This window comes from Xyrauchen texanus, chromosome 11 (assembly GCF_025860055.1).
Source record: "Xyrauchen texanus isolate HMW12.3.18 chromosome 11, RBS_HiC_50CHRs, whole genome shotgun sequence".
NCBI lineage: Eukaryota > Metazoa > Chordata > Actinopteri > Cypriniformes > Catostomidae > Xyrauchen > Xyrauchen texanus.
In genome coordinates, this window is record NC_068286.1 from 5,093,712 (window position 1) to 5,116,287 (window position 22,576).

General features: G+C 38.6%; 2 protein-coding genes and 1 long non-coding RNA gene across 7 annotated transcripts; 1 reads left to right on the forward strand and 2 right to left on the reverse strand.

Annotated features, from left to right (window-relative positions):
* On the forward strand, positions 1–22,484 carry slc25a23a (solute carrier family 25 member 23a). 5 transcript variants are annotated; one of them, XM_052138362.1, is made up of 12 exons: positions 1–797; positions 5,305–5,431; positions 15,058–15,145; positions 15,260–15,371; positions 15,464–15,622; positions 16,693–16,845; positions 16,987–17,100; positions 17,254–17,421; positions 17,496–17,646; positions 20,133–20,287; positions 20,579–20,604; positions 21,315–22,484. In XM_052138362.1, exons 1-12 carry the CDS (start codon positions 600–602, stop codon positions 21,316–21,318), a joined length of 1,455 nt encoding a protein of 484 aa, XP_051994322.1. In that variant the 5' UTR covers positions 1–599; the 3' UTR covers positions 21,319–22,484. The 5 variants fall into 5 exon arrangements, with proteins under 5 accessions (XP_051994322.1, XP_051994324.1, XP_051994323.1 ...); XM_052138364.1 differs by having other exon boundaries at positions 5,308–5,431; positions 20,579–22,484; XM_052138367.1 differs by lacking the exon at positions 1–797 and adding an exon at positions 4,781–4,808 and having other exon boundaries at positions 5,308–5,431; positions 20,579–22,484.
* LOC127652230 (BEN domain-containing protein 6-like) lies at positions 6,547–7,566 on the reverse strand. The gene is made up of 3 exons (XM_052138375.1): positions 7,252–7,566; positions 7,049–7,142; positions 6,547–6,632 (listed from the first exon to the last, which is right to left on the reverse strand). Exons 1-3 carry the CDS (start codon positions 7,388–7,390, stop codon positions 6,620–6,622), a joined length of 246 nt encoding a protein of 81 aa, XP_051994335.1. The 5' UTR covers positions 7,391–7,566; the 3' UTR covers positions 6,547–6,619.
* Positions 8,290–8,928, reverse strand: LOC127652231 (uncharacterized). The gene is made up of 3 exons (XR_007971686.1): positions 8,776–8,928; positions 8,427–8,588; positions 8,290–8,349 (listed from the first exon to the last, which is right to left on the reverse strand). It is a non-coding gene; the product is annotated as an uncharacterized LOC127652231 (long non-coding RNA).
* Positions 22,485–22,576: the final 92 nt, after the last annotated feature.

The following is a 22,576-nucleotide window of genomic DNA, read 5'->3' on the forward strand; positions in this document are numbered from 1 at the left end:
CAATAAGCCCAAATCCACTTCCCCCCTCTTAAACCTTCTGAATTCTTTATAAACTGCCAGGAAATGACTTCATGAGCCAGTCTGAATCAGAAGTAAACATGGAAATGACCCGTGTGAGACAGCTCTTGGTTTGGTATGACAGGCTGATTTTATTTGTTTGTTTTCTCAATGGTGAAGTTGCAGCTAAACAGGTCCGATTAGGCCTGATCGCGCGCATTTATCACTATTGTCTGTAATTGCTTGAGGGCCGAGGCGAGCTGGAGGTGTAGTCTGGAGCCTTTGTTGCATTGCTTCACTGCAGTACTTCAGTTTTCGACATGCACGTGAGCTGCGACTCTCTGCCCACGGACACTCACGATCGCGCGAGTCTTTGACATTTTCAGCCCATGCATGAAGCCAAGTGCCTTTTGCTCAGTTCGGACCGGGTGATCCTTAAATACCGCATTGATCTGGGGGGGGGGGCTTTTATTTCGCTAAAAGCTCCTTTTTTGACCTCTGATCTTCGTTTGGCACGCAGATCGCTCGGTACCTACTTCCGCCCGGTGCACCGAGGGCTTTTCGTGCCAATGCCTCTCCTTGGGTGACTGCGCGTGGACATAATGATCATGGGACAGCGCGGGTGTCGCTCGGGCTGGACCCGGGCGCGATGCCAGGACAGCGGGGTCGATCCCGAACGCGAGCGGCTCTGGGCCGAGCTCTTCGAGCAGCTGGATTTGAACAAGGACGGCCGGATCGATGTGAACGAGCTGCGGATCGGACTCGCCGCACGCGGGATGTCCTGGAGCTCGGTGGAGGAGGTACGGAAGAAACCCGATACATACACTCAAAACAGAAGGGTATTTATAGCCAGTGTTGGGAGTAATGCATTACTAAGTAACTTACTATTGTAATTAAATTACTTTTTCATTGGGGGAAAGTAAAGTAAGGGATTACACTTAATTTTTCAGTAATTTGATTACATTTACTTATGATGTAATTGCGTTAAATACTGTATAAACTACAGAACAATTATATAGAAAACAATTAAGAATTTAACATCGAAATTAAAGGACTAATGTTAAAATATATGTTTTCTAATTTAACGCCGCCCCCTTAAAATTCTTTGACCAGTTCATGAATAATTAATTTTATTTATTTGGAAGAATTAAAAGAACAGATTCACATTTATCCCTGTATTTTTCATCCGGTTGAGGTTGATCAGGGTTTTAGAACGTAATTTGTAATAAGTAATGCAATTAATTTTTTGTATTTAGAGTAACTTACACAACACGGTTTATATACAGCACTGGCCATGAATTTACAGGTTTTCTGACACGTCATGATTTGGGGTAGATTCATAACCTGCACCCCCACATCACGTGGTCTCTTGCCTCTTCCAGCGGCAAATTCGTAACTGAAAGCGAAACTGCAGCACGACGCGACACAATAACAGCCAATCAGAACATGTTTGATGTCAAATATACAGCAATGTGGAGCTTGGACCAATGACATTTCACTGTGGGCGGAGCTTCCCACTGCAATGCCACAAAAGTAGAAAACAAGCTGCTGGCAAAATGTGATGTTGCCGCACATACGTTTCCAGCGCTACACGATACAATAACAGCCAATCAGAACATATTTAATGTATACAGGAATGTGTTTCGACCAATGAGACTCCAGTGTGGGTGTGGCTACACCGTGTGATGCGATAGAAGTAGAAACCAAGCGACAGTAATTAGTGTGCATCGCGACTGGTTGGACAAACACTCGGGGGGTGGAATCTCCAAAAGAGGGAGGGGTTATCCCAAAGGGGTTACACCAACTCCAAAAGGGGGCATTACACTCACGATTAAGGTTAGGGAAAGGTTTAGGTAAGGGGCTCCCTATTAGGCGGTTTGGAGCTTCCACCCCTTTTTGGAGCTGTATCCTTCTCGATCGGATCGCCCCCAGTCGACATACAGTTGGTAGTACATTGGGGGTCGCCACATCACAACGCTGCTTATTTATGTAAAGTTGAACTCTGCTTAACTTTGTTGCATTGTCAATGTTCACTATCACTGCTTATAGCCAACTCATTGAAAATGACTTATGGTCATTTTGTTGCTCCAAATTGCTGTAGCTAATCAGCTAATGTGCATACGTGTTCTCGAGTTAACTGGCGACATCTGTATCTAAAAGGCGATTGGCTCTTTTACCTGTAAAGCGGCACTTCGTTTTCTACTCCCGCCGTATTGTGTCCCCAATTTGTCACATTCATTTCAGTACAAGTGCTCCATATTGGGCTGAATAGTCTCTGGTTAGACTCAGTAACTGGGTGGATAAGAGTGCAGTGTTGAAGCACTAATGGACCAGTTTAAGTCCTCTGTAGTTCATGATCTCATGGTGAGATAGAGAGAAACAGAGGAAGGGCATCAAAAGTGCCAACCCACTGGTATGAGAACAACATCACAAGGGCCCCACCTGTCATTTCCTGGACACATTTCACCAGTGGGGCATAATCTTCAGAAAGAAGATTATAATTAGCGCTGCTTGCTAACACAAGCATGTTCTATAACACTGTTGCTTATACTTAGGGATAGATTTGAACAAACCACAACCTCATTGTGTAACTTGTGCCATTACATAAGTGACCAGACGTATGATCTTTTGCCTGATGGGTGATAAATTGGGTGGAAAAAATCCCTTAGACTTAAATTGAAGGAGAGATCTGTGCCATATCTAGAGATCAGAAAGTCATAGTACCACATAGTAACCACCTTGTAATGCCCTAGCAACTACCCAGAACACCCTAGCAGCCACCTAGCAATGCTTTGGCATCTACTCAGAACACTCTAGCATCCACTTACGAATGCCCTTGCAACCACCCAGAACACCCTACCAACTACTTAGTAATGCCCTAGCAACCACCTCAGAACACACTAAGCAACCACTTAGTAATGACCTAGCAACCACTCAGACATGCCCTATCAACCACCAAGAACACCCAAGCAACCACCCAGAACACCCTTGCAACCACATAATAATGACATAGCAACCACTTAACACCCTAGCAACCACCCAGAACACCCTTGCAACCACTTAATAATGACATAGCAACCACTCAACACCGTTGCAATCACCAGAACACCCAACCACTAAGTGATGCCCAAGCAACCCCCTAATAATGCCCTAGCAACAACCCAGTATACTCTAGCAACTGCTTAATAATGGTGTAGCAAGCGCTCAACACCCTAGCAACCACCCAGAACAACCAACCACTAAGTGATGCCCTAGCAACCCCCTAATAATGCCCAAGCAACCACCCAGAACACCCTTGCAACCATTTAATAATGACATGGCAACCACTTAACACCCTAGCAACCACCCAGAACACCCTTGCAACCACTTAATAATGACATAGCAACCACTCAACACCGTTGCAATCACCAGAACACCCAACCACTAAGTGATGCCCATTGCCCAAGCAACCCCCTAATAATGCCCTAGCAACAACCCAGTAAACTCTAGCAACCACTTAATAATGCCGTAGCAAGTGCTCAACACCCTAGCAACCACCCAGAACAACCAACCACTAAGTGATGCCCTAGCAACCCCCTAATAATGCCCAAGCAACCACTCAGAACACCCTAGCAACTACTTAATAATGCCATAACAACCACTCAACACCCTAACATCCACCCAGAACAACCAGCCACTAAGTAATGCCCTAGCAACCACACAGAACACCCTAGCACCCTCTTAGTAATGCCCTAGCAACCACTCAGAACACCCTAGCATCCACCCAGAACACCCTAGCAACCACTTAGTAATGCCCAAGCAACCACCCAGAACATCCTAGCAACCATTTAGTAATTCCCTAGCAACCATCTAGAACACCTTAGTAAGAGTCAGAGCACCTTTGTAACTACATATTTAACACCCTGGCAACCACCCACAAAGTCTTAGCACTGCGACGGCAAGTTTTCCATGGGCAAGCACCAGTCGCATTTTCTTCAGATCACGTAAAGACCTAAAATAAGTGTAGAGTTACATGTGTCAGTATTTGGTTTGATTATTCTAAACTTTTAGTTTGTTTAGGTGTCATTAGGTAAAATCATAGATTACCGGTTATATAAATGTAATAGTCACACCCAGATATTGATTGTTTATGTACTGCCTGTTTATGAGTTAATAGTGATTTCGGTTTATTAGATTTTGATAAAATGCAAGATGAGTGTTTGTTGTGGTGTCACTTACCATCTGCCTGTGTGTTTTTGTTTCTTGATCTGGTGGTGAAGGCTGTGTGTGTGTGTGTGTGTGTGTGTGTGTGTGTGTGTGTGTGTGTGCGCGCGCACGCGCATGTGTTTATGATTTACATTTCTCATATTCATTTTTTTTTACTTTAATCAGAGTTATTGATAAATATAGTTCAGAAAGTATGTACTGGTGCTTCTAATGCTAACACACACACACACACACACACACTTAGACAGGCTGTAGAGTGTGTTAAAGGTCAACTTCTTGGAGGTGATCCATGTGAGAGTAAATGCCATGTGACGAGGTTAATATAAATACACACAACAGCACATGTGTGTATTTTGTAGATATCTGCGTGCAGAAAAGGCAAAGCTAGTTAAATGTGTGAAATAACTGTCATATTGTCATGTGGGACACAGAGTTTGCTTTACAGTGTGATTTAGCCTATGGCATACATACCAGGGATTTTGGGAATGTTTTTTGGTTTTCATTAAACACCAGAATGAGTTGCCCAGTGGAGTGCTCTGTTTTGGTTTAAGGCTACAGGACCCCTGTGTGTTATCTTCCAAAAAGCAAGTTGCTGCACTGATGAGGTTCTGGCAGTTTTAAGAGTTAAACACCTTATCAAGCAAGTGTTTTGTGCGCTTGACTTTCTATGTTGCTTGTTAAATTACATTACCACATTAATCATGGACACATCTTAAAGGTGCACTCAGTAATTGTATATACTGTATGTTGTCTTGGACTGACACCTAGTGAATGCAGCATCATTCAGACACAATAGTTTTCAGTTACTGATGCCAAGTGTCCAATAACAGTATTTGGGTGGTCATGTGATCCAAACATGGCAGCCCCCATGAGGGGACCCTCTCATTGTAGATTTAAACCGCTTTTATAAGGTTACTGATATGTCTTTTAGGAAGTGCTCGTTGTGTGTCATGTTTGCAGTTGTGGGCTGTTGGCTTTGCCTGGTTTTAATGTGCTTTCCTTCTTACTTTTGTACCCTCCCATCCCGCCTCTCCTAATGATTCCTGGCATCCCTCTTTCCCTCCACCTCTCTCTCTCTCTCTCTCTCTGCCCAATATTCAGCAGATTGTACGAGCTGGAGACACCAATCACGATGGTCAGTTGGATTTTGAAGAGTTCATCGAGTTTCTGCGTTCACATGAGAAACGTCTTAGACTCATGTTTCGCAGCTTGGACCGCAACAATGATGGTTAGTGTCTGTGAATTTAGATTGTTTTCAGAACCTATTAACTTTATGGATGGAGTCTAATGTGCATCTTTCTCTGAGCATGTATAGACCTTATTCACTCTAGCGCCATCTTTGAATTTAAAGAGATGGTAAGTCAATCTTTCACAGCCTCGTTGTCATTCCCATTAAAAATCAAAGATGGCGCTAGCGTGAATAAGGTCTATGCTATTATAATACTATTAACATTATATTACCATTTGAATCTATACCATGTCATCACTGTAATGAGTGGAACATTTGTTGCAAGTTTGTCAGAACTTTGCCTGAGGGGCATACTATTACATACTGTTAGCATGAATTACTTCATTTTACTGTTAGCATCTACTATTACATACTGTTAGCATGAATTACTTCATTTTACTGTTAGCATCTACTATTACATACTGTTAGCATGAATTACTTCATTTTACTGTTAGCATCTACTATTACATACTGTTAGCATGAATTACTTCATTTTACTGTTAGCATCTACTATTACATACTGTTAGCATGAATTACTTCATTTTACTGTTAGCATCTACTATTACATACTGTTAGCATGAATTACTTCATTTTACTGTTAGCATCTACTATTACATCACTGTTAGCATGAATTACTTCATTTTACTGTTAGGATCTACTATTACATCACTGTTAGCATCTATAACCTCATATTACTGTTAGCATCTATACTATTACATCACTGTTAGCATCTATAACTGCATATTTCTGTTAGCATCTATACTTACATCACTGTTAGCATCTATAACTGCATATCCCTTACAAAAATAACCTACAGGAATCCTGCAGGAATATTATGCAGATTTCCTACAGGATTTTCAGCTCATTTTCCTGTAGGAATACCTGCAGGAATTTTATGAAGGAAAACATGCAGGAATTATATCCTGCAGGAATTATATCCCTGCAGGGTTTTAAAATATAATTTTCAAACTTCCTGTAGGACTGTTGTGCAGGATATATATGCAATTATGCAGGACTTTGCAAGTTGTCTTCTGCTGGATTCATGCAGGGGAAATAACTTCACAACAAACAATGTATTATTACAAATTATTTATTTTATTTTATTTATTGAAACTGCAGAGCAGAGAGAAGCGGAGTCCAATTCACATGCATGCAGCCAAATGTTGCTCTATCAGTCAAATGAAGCCTCTACACTGTTTTCCTGAAAAAAAGGGGGGAAAAGAGTTAAAAAAAGTGTGTGTGTGTGTGTGTGTGTGTGTGTGTGTGTGTGTGTGTGTGTGTGTGTGTGTGTGAGAGAGAGCATGTGTATGTGTGTGAGAGAGAGCATGTGTATGTGTGTGTGAGAGAGCATGAGCGTGTGTGTGCGTGTGTGAGAGAGAGCATGAGCGTGTGTGTGCGTGTGTGTGAGAGAGCATGAGCGTGTGTGTGCGCGTGTGTGAGAGAGAGCATGAGCGGCGTGTGTGTGAGGTGAGTGTGTGTGTGTGTGTGTGTGTGTGTGTGTGTGTGTGTGTAAGAGAGAGCATGAGCTTGTGTGTGTGTGTGTGAGAGAGAGCATGAGTGTGTATGTGTGTGTGTGTGTGTGTGTGTGTGTGTGTGGTGTGTATGACAAATGATTACCTTACTCGTAACTTGTGCTCATCATTCAACTTCTCTCTTAGTGCTGCCCTGATGAACTTTTTTGGAACATCCGGAAATTTTTTCTGTACTGTGTCTGTAAATGCAATTCTACTTATCATATGTGATAGCATATGATTACAATTTTGCACTGTAACTGCAACATTATGTTTGCGTAAAGAAAAAAAGAAGGACATTTTACTTACCTAGGATCTGCACAACTTTGTCCTGGTCAAGAGCTGGCTTTGCTATAGCGTCTTTGTTAGCATTGCCAGCTCTTCCAGACAGCCCATGTGTGGCCAACGTGTCTCTCCCAAACACTGCCACCGCCAGATCTTTTACCATGGCAGAAGATGATGTGCCACCCCGTCCACAACTTGTCAGGACAGTTGGACTAATTCCTAGCACATGTGTCTGTCAAGAAAAAAAGTTAGGGGCACTATATCTAAAAGCATGTAACGTTGACTACATACTGTGCAAAAGTGTGAGGCTTGTTAGATTCTTCTACAAAAAAGTGATATATTTTGCTTTAGTGTGCCAGCTGTTTTATAGACAAGGGGTAATCAAGTTTGTATTAAGTTACAAAAGTTAAATGATACATGAAGAAATTAACATGGCTTCTACGACTTCTGCACAACACTTTACGTGAATATAGGCTATATAAACAAACAAATATATTTTTATTCACCTTTTCAGGGGATTCTTCTGGCTTGAACTATTTTGTGGTTGTTGATTAACAGTAAGAGTGTCCTGTTTCATGGACTTGAGCATTGGAAGAATTTCTTTAAAAAAAGAAAAGAAAAAAGATTACTTACAGACTACCACACTGACAGATAAATTGATATATAGATGGATAGACAGAAATACAGATATATGAAGAAAAAAAAACCTTGTTGCAGAGATATATTAAGTGCTCTTAGATTTTCATTTTCTTTTTTAATTTCAGAATTTCTTTCTCAAGTCGAGTTTCTCGGCTTGAAGGCTCTCCAGCTTGACTGTCCATGTTGTTTATTTCCTGCATTAAAATACTATCCTTTCTGTGGATGACCTAAAGATGGACACACAATATTAGTATCTTAATATTTGTGATTTAAAAAAGCATAATGAAAAATAAAAGTATTTAAAAGATGTATACTTGATGTTTGACCAGAGGCTCTTGATCAGATGATGAGTGAGATGGGGACTGAGTTGGAGTGTAAGTTTTTTTTTCTTTGCCACTCTTTTTGCATCATTTTGCAAACATGGCTGACTTTTTCTTTTCCCCTCTAGCCTGAACATCCTCCTCCTGAGGGTTTCTTTGCTCTCTAAAGGGACAAAAATACTCAAGTAGGAAATACATATCTTCTATATCATGACTGAGTCTTGTTTGCTGAACTTTTACCATCAATATCTATAACTGTGGCTGGGGAACTTTCCTCTTCATAAACCACATCCACAACATCTCCAGGTTCAAACTTTTTTTTAGTATGTCCTTTTTAGGGACAATATCATAGGTGGGAGGCTCCTCCCTCCATTCCACCAGAACCCATGTTTTGTTCATTTTCTAAATAAATAAATAAATAAATAATTACATGCATACATATTTACTTACATACAATTGAACATAAATACATTTATACATTAATAAAATATAGGCCTATATTAATCCAAAGGTGTACAAAACTCTAAAGTCTCATCATTCACATTCATCTGTTGCCTTCAACTGACTGTATCCATGACAACAATGTTACCTTTAACGGCAACCAGCCAGCGACTCTCACGGTCTCGTCCGGTGCAGATAATTTACTTCTATTCTAAGGTAACCAAAAGGTACAATAATATCAATTACTAGTGATGAAATACAAAACAAAGTAATGGGTTTTGTTAACAATAGATAAAGCTCATTTTTTATAGTCATTTATTAAAAAAAATTGATATAGCCGGTATAACGTTAGCTATATAAGCCTATAATGTGCCGGCAGCAAAAAAAAAAAAACAGAAAAAAAAAACATTTTCATATGTTTTAGTGTTACAAATACACATTCATTTAGAAATGTATAACAGAACAGTAATTTAAAGCATTATAACGATACAATTATTATAATAAAAAGGCGGACTTACCTTCACAAGACAAAGTGACAGTTGAATGACGTGAATCGGCTACGTGTAGCGAGTAGGGCGTCAATGAAACACGTCACCTCAGTGAATCGAATCTCTAGAAAGATTCATTTACCGGTTCTTTATGTAAATTACACGAGCGTCTTTTTCAGGGTGAAAGACTCTTATTCAACAGATTCCTTAAAACACAAGTCTTTCGCGACAACTTTTATTTTCTTTAAAATAAATAGCCTTCTAAAAATATATATATATTAATCCTATGTTCCTAATTCAATTTTATAAATACCCAGATTCGTTATTGTAATTTTTAGAAAATGTTCTCATATTACAATTTGGTTTAAGCTATTCGGATAATGCAAAAAAATATATTCTTTATTATGCTTACAAAGAAATAACACTATTGTTTCTTTTTGAAGGATACAAATGGAGTATAAAGTGTACTTAAATGAAGAGGCACCTGTTCCAGCAGCTACAAAAAGGCGATGGACACAGAATATAATAGGTTGCTGAATTCAGAATAATATGCAAATAACTGTAATTTAGGCAATTGTTTTCTTATTGTAGAATTACATATTGACATTAATCAAATAAGCAAGAATTCTGCTCTTTCTTCTTCTTCAGGCTAAAAAGAGAAGATCATACAAGACATGGCTTATTCCTGATATAGTTGAAGTAATTCAGGTTTTGATGTTGGCCTAAAAACCATTTTCAGTGATAAATACATGGCCATAGTTAGACAAGAAGCCATGTCTAACTAGCTCCTGTATGTTTATAATTTCATACTTATAGGAAAACATTTCCATTGATGACAGTGGTGACAATATCAGCAAATCTAACAGGAACTCCCCTGATGCTCATGTGAGAATAGTTTTTTTTTTTTTCAAAGTTAATCTTCTTTAGAATTGCGCTTCTTTATTGTCATAAGGTTGGCAATTCTTTGTTCCTTTTTCAGCCAGTACATATAAAAATTTAAAAGTATAGTACATGCATAGTGGTCCAATAGCTGTACATGTCTCACAGGGAAACGTTTCTACTGATGATGAGAATGAGGTCATCAGCGATGCTGATGGGAACTTTTCAGATGCTGATGTGAGAAGAATTTCTGATCTTTTCTTTTTATCCAATGTTTTTTGCATACATTTGTAAATATCTGTGTTCATATCTTTGTTTTAATGTGTAATAAATGCACAATTTCTGACAGGAAAGCTTTTCTGCTGATGATGAGGATGATGTTTTTAGCACAGCTTATGAGAACTTTCCACAGACTCATGTGAGAATAAAGTTTAGAATATGTACTAGTCTATAGCCTCACACTTTTTTTTCTTCTTTATGTGTCAGCTTGTAATAAGTGCAATATTTACTTTCTAGATTGTCAGAAACCACAGTGCAGTTTGTGAGGGAAGCACAGAAGAAAGAGAGGAGTGGTGTGCCAGTGAGGAAAAGATATATCCAAATGCCAAAATCACTAATGAAGAATCTCTCCTGTCTATACTTGCCTACAGCCTCAGGCATACAACATCCAAAGTGGCTTTGAGTGACTTGTTAGATCTTATCAATCTCCACTGTCCTGATTCAACCAATGGCGTTCCAGATAGCTTATACAAGTTCATGAAATCCTTTCACTGTGACACTTTTGAAGTCCAGTATATTTGCCCATCCTGCCAATATTTCTTTGGTAATGAAATCCCCACCCACTGTGCTTCATGCAATGGTGCCCCAGGGGACATGGAAAACCTAATCAAATCTGGCTCTGTCTTTATCAAGTTATCTATTGCAGATCAATTAAGAGGTAAATTTCAGAATACAGATTTTTGTCAGTCTTTGAATTACAAATGGTCAAGGACAAAGCGCAACTCACAAAACGTTGAAGACATATTTGATGGCACTATGTACAAATCTATTGATGCACTAAATGACCCAAATTTGGCGAATATTTCAGTGTCATGGAATGTTGATGGTGTTCCAATTTTCAAATCTTCTCCTTTTCATATCTGGCCACTTCAAGTTACAATCAACGAGCTCCCCTAATCTGAGGGCAAAGCATGTCATTCTTGGCGGTTTGTGGTTTGGGCCAAGAAAGCCAGAAATGAACTCGTTTCTGCAATCGTTTGTTAATGAATTGCGAAGTCTTGAAAACCAAGGGTTACCTTGTCAGTGGAAAGGTGAAAAATCAGTAGTCCATGTTTACAGTTTGCTTTGCATTTGTGATTCAGTGGCTCGTTGTGCTGTACAGAACGTCAAGCAATTTAATGGAGAGCATGGTTGTAACTGGTGTTATCAAAAGGGTGAAGTTGTAGAAAAGGGTAATGGGTTTACAAGGGTGTATCCTTTGCAGTCAACGGAGCCAGAGCTAAGATCACACAAAAACACACTAAAGATGCTCAGCAAGCTGTGGATTCGGAAACATGCATAAATGGTGTAAAAGGTCCATCTCCTCTAATGCTGCTGATGTTTTTTAACATGGTTACTGGATTTGGATATGATTACATGCATGGCATATTACTTGGTGTTTGTCGCCAGCTGACTACCCTATGGTTTGACTCCAAATACCATACAGAGTCTTGGTACATTGGAAGAGAAGTCGAGCAAATTGAAAGAAGGTTACTTGCCATTAAACCACCTGCAAGTATAACAAGACCACCCGTTCAATTTCTTTGCGTAAATATTGGAAAGCTTCGAATACAGACACTTTTTCTTATTTTACAGCCTTCCCTGTTTGTTCGGCATTTTACCCAGAAAATATCTTGACCATTTACTACTTCTAGTACAGGCCACATACATTCTCCTTCAAGATTCAATTCCCCCATGACATTGACAAAGCTGATGGCCTTTTAAAATCATTTGTGGGCCGCTTTGAGTCTCTGTATGGAAAGTGTCATGTGTCTTATAATGTCCACATACTTGTACATGCAGCAGCATCTGTAAAAAATTGGGGTCCTTTATGGAGTCACAGTGCATTCTTATATGAGTCCCAGAATGGACACCTTCAGAAACTCTTTCATGGCACACAAGCTGTAGCAGAGCAAATTGTTAACATGTTTAACCTTTACCAGCATGTTCCACGACTCATTGCTGCTGTATTCAATGATGAACAAACACAACACAGCAAAAGCTTTGTTGAAAAAATGTTGGGAGGTACCAAGATTGTCACAAAGTGTATTGGTAGTTCTAGCGTGATGTTTCTTGGATGCCCAAATGTACGACAGCCAACCCCAAGAGAGTCTTATCTCCTTCAAGAGTCAGGTTTTAGTGCAAATAAAGCTTTCAGTTTTTATTCTAGGGCTGTGGTATATGGCAAGCGAATTCATTCAAAAGGAGCAAAATCTTTATCTAAAAGAATCAACTATGCAGTTCAAACCAAACATGGGTCTGTAGCATTAATACGATCATTTATAAATGTAGGTAATGCGCAAGGAGAGGGTCATGCCTTCATTGATGTTATGAAAACAACAAGTAATGACATCAGCAAAGACAGAGAATCAGGGATAACAGCAACAAGCATTTTAAAAGAAAGAGGGATAGACTCAGTTGAACTAATCAAATGCACAGACATACATTCAACCTGTGTCTATCTCAAGGACCTGCCAGGTCTTGCAAATAATTTTTTTGCATCCAACCAAATAGATGGGAGTTGGATTAAAAATAAATTGCTGGTTTTGATCTTAATGTTATAAAATGTAAAAGTGTACAGTACACAGACTCATATCTCTTAAATGTTGAAATGTCTTGGATGTTTGCATAAATGCATAATTTTGAAATGATTTAGAGTAATGGTTAATTTTTTATTTTTGCCTAGATCTATTCTTACTCTTAATTGTATTCATTTATTTGTTAAGACTCATTGTTTCTATTGCTGCCAACAGAGCATAATATATAAAAAATAGTTCAACGAAATGTACTTGAATCTAATTAAATAAAAATTGTATGACTAAAACTACAGCAACTATCACAGTTTTATTCTCTAGTCATTATATAGTCTATCCTGAATCCAAAACCTGTAGTTTTTTTAATATTTATTTTTCATTTTGTATTTATTTATTTTTCATTTACAGGAAAAAACTCCTGTAAGAAAACATTTCGTTTCTGCAGGAATTATAAAATCCTGCAGGATTTTTCACTTGTGCTGCACAGCAGTATGTGCAGGACATTCCTACTTGTTTTAGAATGAGCCCTTCAATACAACAGAAACATGCAGCAACATCCTACACTAGTGAAAAATCCTGCAGGATTTTATAATTCCTGCAGATTTTGTTTTTAAATCCTGTAGGATTTTAAACTTCCTGCAGGACTGCTGTGCAGCACAAGAGAAAAATCCTGCAGGATTTTATAATTCCTTCAGGATACCTGCAGAAAAAATGAAAATCCTGCAGGATTCCTGTAGGTTATTTTTGTAAGGGATTATTGTTAGCATCTACTATTACATCACTGTTAGCATCTATAACCGCATATTACTGTTAGCATCTACTATTACATCACTGTTAGCATCTATAACCTCATATTACTGTTAGCATCTATACTATTACATCACTGTTAGCATCTATAAACTCATATTACTGTTAGCATCTATACTATTACATCACTGTTAGCATCTATAACCACATATTACTGTTAGCATCTATACTATTACATCACTGTTAACATCTATACTATTACATCACTGTTAGCATCTATAACTGCAAATTACTGTTAGCATCTGTAACCTCATATTACTATTAGCATCTACTATTACATCACTGTTAGCATGAATTACTTCATTTTACTGTTATCATCTATACTATTACATCACTGTTAGCATGAATTACTTCATTTAACTGTTAGCATCTACTATTACATCACTGTTAGCATGAATTACTTCATTTTACTGTTAGCATCTACTATTACATCACTGTTAGCATGAATTACTTCATTTTACTGTTAGCATATACTATTACATCACTGTTAGCATGAATTACTTCATTTTACTGTTAGCATCTACTACTACATACTGTTAGCATGAATTACTTCATTTTACTGTTAGCATCTAGTATTACATCACTGTTAGCATGAATTACTTCATTTTACTGTTAGCATCTACTATTACATCACTGTTAACATGAATTACTTCATTTTACTGTTAGCATCTACTATTACATCACTGTTAGCATCTATAACCTCATATTACTGTTAGCATCTATACTATTACATCACTGTTAGCATCTATAACCGCATATTTCTGTTAGCATCTATACTATTACATCACTGTTAGCATCTATAAACTCATATTACTGTTAGCATCTATACTATTACATCACTGTTAGCATCTATAAACTCATATTACTGTTAGCATCTATACTATTACATCACTGTTAGCATCTATAACCGCATATTAGTGTTAGCATCTACTATTACATCACTGTTAGCATCTATAACCGCATATTACTGTTAACATCTACTATTACATCACTGTTAGCATCTATAACCGCATATTACTGTTAGCATCTATACTATTACATCACTGTTAGCATCTATAAACTCATATTACTGTTAGCATCTATACTATTACATCCCTGTTAGCATCTATAACCGCATATTAGTGTTAGCATCTATACTATTACATCACTGTTAGCATTTATATTACTGTTAGCATCTATACTATTACATCACTGTTAGCATATATAAACTCATTTTACTGTTAGCATCTATACTATTACATCACTGTTAGCATCTATAACCGCATATTACTGTTAGCATCTATAACCGCATATTACTGTTAGCATCTATACTATTACATCACTGTTAGCATCTATAACCGCATATCACTGTTAGAATCTATAACCGCATATTACTGTTAGCATCTATAACCGCATATTACTGTTAACATCTATAACTGCATAGAGCAATAATTCATTATTTTTGCACATTTGTGTGTTTTGCAGGTGAAGTTGATGCTGGGGAGATCCAGCAATCACTCCATAATCTCGGAGTGGACATTACAGTGGAACAGGCTGCCAAAATACTGGAAAGGTCTGTATGTTTATGCTCATTATGAAAATGTGTGAAATTATTTTTGTGGTTTTGTGTCACTATATGCTACAGCTGCCCCATAACATAGTGACTTTGAGAAATGTGTTTATGCAGTATGGATAAGGACCGTTCCATGACTATTGACTGGGTTGAGTGGAGAGATCACTTCCTGTTCAACCCTCTGGACAACATGGAGGAAATCGCACAGTACTGGAAACACTCAGTGGTATGAGCCACAGCACACACAACTGAATCAGTTTATGCCTCTAACATCTTTTTTTGTACATGATTATTCAAAATGTTTATGTATTTGTGTAGATGTTGGATATCGGAGAGCATTTAACTGTTCCAGATGAATTCTCAGAGAAGGAGAAGCAGTCTGGGTTTGTGTGGCGGCAGCTGATGGCCGGGGCCGTGGCGGGGTCTGTATCCAGAACGGGTACTGCGCCGCTTGACCGACTCAAAGTGTTTCTGCAGGTGAGAAAGCACTGGTCTGAAATTAACTGTCTGTCTTTAAAGTGGTGTGAAATATCATGCTGTAAAACGAGGGCTGTCGATTAAACGTGCTAACATTATACCTAATAATAGTGACGATTTTGGCTGCTCACTCAAAGGTTTCTGGTTTAATCCCAGTTAAGAGTGAACTACATAGTAGAAAATAAGCCTGCTCAATCAACATGGTGCCTTAAAGGGACAGTTCACTCAAAATACAAATTCTCTTATGGTCCTCACAAGTGAATGTGTGCCAAAATGTTGAAGCTCCAAAATCCACATAAAGGCAGCATAAAAGTAATCCATATGACTCCAGTGGTTTAATCCATGTCTTCAGAAGTGATATAAGATAAGTGGGTGAGAAACAGATCAATATTTAAGTCCTTTTTATCATAAATTCTCCTCCCTGCCAGTAGGGGGCGATATGCACGAAGGATGTGAATCACCAAAAACAAAAAAAGGAGAAAGTGAAAGCGAAGGAAAAAGGGCTTAAGTATTGATCTGTTTCTCACCCACACCTATAAGGATCAACCACCAGAGTCATCTGGAGCACTTTTATTTTGTCTTGGAGCTTCAAAATTTTGGCACCCATTCACTTACATTGTATGGGCCTAAAGAGCTGAAATATTCTTCTAAATATCTTCAATTGTATTCAGCAGAAGAAAAAAAGTCATTCACATCTGGGATGGAACGAGGGTGAGTAAATGATGAGAGAATTTTCATTTTTGGGTGCGCTGTCCCTTTAAGATGGAGAGTAATTAGATGTATTACACTAATAGTTGCTGTAACATGAATTGCATATAAATGACTAAAAATATCCATTAAATAGCATCAATTAGGACCCTTGTGTTTTGTCAAATCAACTTCTCGTTTGTAATAAAGCCTGTCCTTCGATAAGTGAGGGTTTGCAGCAGCACGCAGTGACCCCTGGAGGTTGTAAGAGACACTGCAGCTTTACAGACATCTGTGATTATGTAAAGGGGCTGTTTTGATAGGCTCAGAGTGGAACTAGATTTTGAATTTGCCATTTTCTTTGTGTGTGTTTGTTTGTGCAGGTGCATGGTAAGAGCTCTGATAAAGTAAATGTTTGGCATGGTCTTCGAGCGATGGTGAAGGAGGGGGGGCTCACTGCGCTGTGGAGGGGCAACGGCATCAATGTGCTGAAAATTGCTCCAGAGACGGCCATCAAATTCCTGGCTTATGAACAGGTACACTTCACTCATGCTTACTCTATCTCTCTCTCTTTCTCTCTCTAGCTTTCATATAGTCACCCACATAGACAGTAAATCAAAGCTCAGGCCTGTTCTCTCTCTCTCTCTCTCTCTCTCTCTCTCTCTCTCTCTCTGTAGATTAAGCGGCTAATGAGAGGCAGTAAGGATGGAGGAACTCTAAAAGTTCAGGAGAGATTTGTGGCTGGATCGCTGGCTGGAGCCACAGCTCAAACTATTATATACCCAATGGAGGTACACACACACTCATTCACACAAAAGAAAGAAAGTCATACAGATTTGGGACACCATGAGAGACAATGATGACATAATTTTCGTTTTTGGATGAACTATTCCTTTAAATATACATTGATGTTTACACCGTCTCTATCGCTGTCTGTGCTATAGGTGCTGAAGACACGTCTAACTCTTCGTAAAACAGGGCAGTATTCGAGTGTGGTGGACTGTGCGAAGCAGATTCTGCAGAAGGAGGGCGTTCTGGCATTTTATAAAGGATATCTACCCAACATTCTGGGCATCATCCCTTATGCGGGCATAGACCTCGCCGTCTATGAGGTGTGTTTGAGAGTGTGTATTCAGAATGATTCCTTCATAAAGACTCTTCCTCAAGCAGTCTTCCTCTCTGTCAGACATTGAAGAACGCGTGGCTGCAGCGGAAAACGGAGGGGTCGCCGGATCCAGGCGTTCTTGTACTAGTGGGCTGTGGCACTGCCTCCAGCACCTGTGGACAGCTGGCATCATACCCGCTCGCCCTCATCAGAACACGCATGCAGGCTCAGGGTAAGAGAGCGACAGAATGCTTAACTGTGTGTACAGAAACAAAAGCATACAATGAATAGATGAATGGATGGATGGATGAAAAATGGATGGAGGAATGATGGATGGATGGAAGATAGATTGATAAATGAATAGATGAAAGATGGATGGATGGACGGACATATGAATGATGGATGAATGAATTGAATATTACAATTTGATAGATTGATGGATGGATGCCTGAATGATGAAACATGTATGCAAGAAAGATTGGTGATGGAGGAAAGATGGATGGATGATGAATTGATGAGGTAAATTGGATAAATGGATGGATGGATTATGAAAATAAAATGGGTGGATTGATGATGGATGACAGATGGATGGATGAACATGGACAAATGGATTTATAGGATGGATGGATGATATAAATTTGATGGATAGATGGATGAATGGATTATGTAAATTGGATGGATGGATGAAAGTTGGATGGATGATCAAAAATAGAATGGATGGATAAAAGATGGATGATGAATAGATGTAAGATGGATGGATGATGGAAATTAGATGCTAGATGGATGAATGCATTATGAAAAGAGGATGGGTGGATGTATGGATAGATGATTGAAGAAATAATGGATGAGGAAAAATTGATAGATAGATGGATGGATGGGTTATAATGGATGGATTTATAAAAGATGAATGAATGGGTGGATGGGTGGATGGATTGATTGAAGGACAGATAGATGGAAGAGGAATGGATGATAAAAATTGGATTGATTGATGGATGGATGGATTGATGAAAGATGGAAGGACGGACATATGGATGGGTTGATGAAAGATGGATGAATGGATTATGAAAACAGGATGGGCGGATGAATGGATGGATAAAAGATTGATGTAAGATGGATGTATGATAGAAATTAGATGGATGGATGGATGAAAAATTGATGGATTAATGATGGAAGATGGATGGATGATAAACATTGGATGGATGTAAAATGGATGGATGGATGGAAGATGAATGGATGATAAAAATTGGATGGATTGATGTAAAATGATGGATGGATGTAAAATGGATGGATGGATGGATGGGAGAGGAATGGATGATAAAAATTGGATGGATGGATGTAAAATGGATGGATGGATGTAAAATGGATGGATGGATGTAAGATGGATGTATGATAGAAATTAGATGGATGGATGGATGAAAAATTGATGGATTAATGATGGAAGATGGATGGATGATAAACATTGGATGGATGGATGGATTGATGGAAGGACAAATGGATGGTTGAAAAATGGATGAATGAATGGATGATAAAAATTGGATGGATGTAAAATGGATGGATGGATGGAAGATGAATGGATGATAAAAATTGGATGGATTGATGTAAAATGATGGATGGATGTAAAATGGATGGATGGATGGATGGGAGAGGAATGGATGATAAAAATTGGATGGATGGATGTAAAATGGATGGATGGATGTAAAATGGATGGATGGATGTAAGATGGATGTATGATAGAAATTAGATGGATGGATGGATGAAAAATTGATGGATTAATGATGGAAGATGGATGGATGATAAACATTGGATGGATGGATGGATTGATGGAAGGACAAATGGATGGTTGAAAAATGGATGAATGAATGGATGATAAAAATTGGATGGATGTAAAATGGATGGATGGATGGAAGATGAATGGATGATAAAAATTGGATGGATTGATGTAAAATGATGGATGGATGTAAAATGGATGGATGGATGGATGGGAGAGGAATGGATGATAAAAATTGGATGGATGGATGTAAAATGGATGGATGGATGTAAAATGGATGGATGGATGGATGGGAGAGGAATGGATGATAAAAATTGGATGGATGGATGGATGGATGGATGGATTGATTGAAGGACAGATGGATGGATGGGAGAGGAATGGATGATAAAAATTGGATGGATGGATGGATGGATGGATGGATTGATTGAAGGACAGATGGATGGATGGGAGAGGAATGGATGATAAAAATTGGATGGATGGATGGATGGATGGATGGATTGATTGAAGGACAGATGGATGGATGGATGGGAGAGGAATGGATGATAAAAATTGGATGGATGGATGTAAAATGGATGGATGGATGGAAGATGAATGGATGATAAAAATTGGATGGATGGATGGATGGATGGATGGGAGAGGAATGGATGATAAAAATTGGATGGATGGATGGATGGATGGATGGATTGATTGAAGGACAGATGGATGGATGGATGGATGGATGGATGGATGGAAGAGGAATGGATGATAAAAATTGGATGGATTGATGATTGGATGGTGAAAGATGGATGAATGGATTATGAAAACAGGATGGGTGGATGAAAAAAGATGGATTGAATGACAGATGCATGAAAAGATGGTTTGAAGTGACATTTTGAAAATGAAGTAGTATTACATGAATTTTAGATCACGTGTGATACCGTTCCCTATTTTTCCTCTTTTGTGGCTCTCAGCGTCAGTGAAAGGTGCTCCTCAGCTGTCCATGCTGACTCTCTTCAGGAATATTGTAGCTCAGGAGGGTGTGGTGGGACTCTACAGAGGCATCGCTCCAAACTTCCTCAAGGTTATTCCAGCTGTCAGCATCTCCTACGTCGTCTATGAAAACATGAGGAAAGTACTAGGAGTGGGAACATGAGAGAGACAGATGTGTGTTTGTTGAAAGAAGGGCAAGAAAGGACAATAGGAGACATTTATGAACGTCTAAAGACATATCAGATCACTGGCAGATTGAGAGAAGGGTTGAAGTGTCACGCTTCCTCAGACCAAAACCAATAACAGCCTGAGAACGACTCAATAACAGACTGATAGAAGAACAGAAATATGCAAAATCTAAGAGGAGCTCTCTTGACTCATTCCTCAATCACAGAGATTCATTTCTTTATTTGTGTTGTTGGTCAACAGGGGCCTGATATTCAAGTATACAGGGTAAGCCCCTCTGGACATGGTAAAAAGAACGCTTGTGTGTGTGTGTGTGTGTGTGTGTGTAAGCATGTGCTGTACTGTATCGTGTGTGATTTTAACCCCGTGCACACACTACTGATCGAACCAATGATCTGCTCTAGAAAACCAACTGATATGTTATGACATGTCAATTGACATGGGAATGGACAATAAACCTATTTGTGTTTGCCTTCCCCTTCCTCCCCTTGAAGTGAAACTTGAAACTCAAAGAGGACCAGTGCTCCAATGTTACGCCCCCTTTTGTTGAATGCTGTATTCAAACTCATGTGTGCACCAAAATTCATCTAGAGTTCTAGAATTCTCAACTGAAGATTCTAAATTCAGGTTTTAATGATTCCAAAAGCTGCTCTGCAAAATATCCATCCTAAATAGTAGGGGAGCTCAAAATTAGCACGTCCCAAATAACAGGGATTCACTCAGGAAACACAAGCACAACCATTTTCAATGAACCTTTTCATAAAACCATTCTTGGGTAAATTGTTGCATTGACTTGAATGTGATTATTCATGGAAGAATGGTTTTACAAACTATTAACACACAAGTTTTTCTTGTGTTTTACGAGTGAGGCTCATCGTATCTTACAATTAGCATGCATCTATGCATGCTTTTTCGGCTAACATTTCCCACAACCAATTTCGCTACGGTTTTTGACAGTTCTCTTTCCATTTTTTCAGGTGAAGAAAAGTGCCAAAGGAATATGAGGTCGGATGTGGGACAGCAGTTTATAAATGTGAACATAAATTGAAGTAATAGTTAATTTATTAAGGTGCACTCAGTACGTTTTTGCTCGTGTCATCTTGGACTTAGTGACACCTAGTGGTGTGGATGCAGAATTAATCAAAATCAATTTTTCAGTTACAGATGCCATTGAAGATATTCACTATTCACAATCAGCCATGATTAATTTAATCCAAGAGTGAAAGTGTCCAATAACAAGACGGTACTGAGATTAAGTGAGTAGTTTTCAGCTGGTCATGTGATTCTAAAATGGCAGCCCCCATGAGGGCGCCCCCGCCCCATGTAGAATAAAACCACTTTTATAAGGGCACTGATATGACTGGAGACCTCATCTCATGTGAGTGCTCGTGATTTATTACATATGTTTCAAAAATGCAATTAATTTCTTTCAGAGTGAAATTTTTTAATGGGGAAAAACTTACTGAGTGCCCCTTTAAAGTAGCAAATTTAGCTAGATTCTAATGCTATCATGCAAATGCAAACTGTGTGCAACAAAGGGGTCTGTGGTATCAAGACATAATTTTATGACATGGTAGTGTGATGCAATAACGGCATACTGTTTTCTACACTTAAAGTGCATACTTTGCGTATGTGTATTGTTACGCAGACTTGAAGTTATTTTTGCATAGCCTGTCAATGCAGTACTGTTTCATCTGGAGCATCAAGTCTTATGGGCAGGAACGTTTAAGTGTGGTTTGAATTCATGATTTCTGAGATAATTAGAACAAAGCACAAAAATACCTTTTATTAAGTTTGAATTTAGGTCAACGTGCTGATGCTCATTTTTAAGGTTTCTGTATACAGACATATATACGGTTCTTATTTTGATGTAAACATAACCACTGTATTATCACTATCTATCTTTGCTTTTCTTCAGTGTATTTTTCCCTTTTAAAACAAACCACTGCCTGTTATTGAATGCATGCAAAGAATGCATGTATATAAAATGATCAAATAAACTGTATAGTGTCTTGATTTTATGTTTTATTTTCTAGCACAGCTAGAAAAGGCCTTGTTCTCTTGCAGTCTGATGGACAAATGTGTGTTCATATGTGCTACACGGAAACTATTTCACAAAGCCATAAACATGCCATGGATTGAATAAAGCAGGAAACTCAACCAAGGTTAAAAACACCCTTCAGTGCCTATTTGCAGATCCAAACGTCTATCATTGTCAATAAGCGTTTTCTCAAACCTC

Coding starts and splice junctions, on each gene's coding strand:
- slc25a23a (XM_052138362.1), top strand. CDS start 600: ATGATCATGGGACAGCGCGGGTGTCGCTCGGGCTGGACCCGGGCGCGA. Junction 5,432..15,057: donor CTTGGACCGCAACAATGATG/GTTAGTGTCTGT, acceptor TGTGTTTTGCAG/GTGAAGTTGATGCTGGGGAG. Junction 17,647..20,132: donor AACACGCATGCAGGCTCAGG/GTAAGAGAGCGA, acceptor TGTGGCTCTCAG/CGTCAGTGAAAGGTGCTCCT.
- LOC127652230 (XM_052138375.1), bottom strand. CDS start 7,390: ATGGTAAAAGATCTGGCGGTGGCAGTGTTTGGGAGAGACACGTTGGCC. Junction 7,143..7,251: donor CAAAGTTGTGCAGATCCTAG/GTAAGTAAAATG, acceptor TTGCATTTACAG/ACACAGTACAGAAAAAATTT.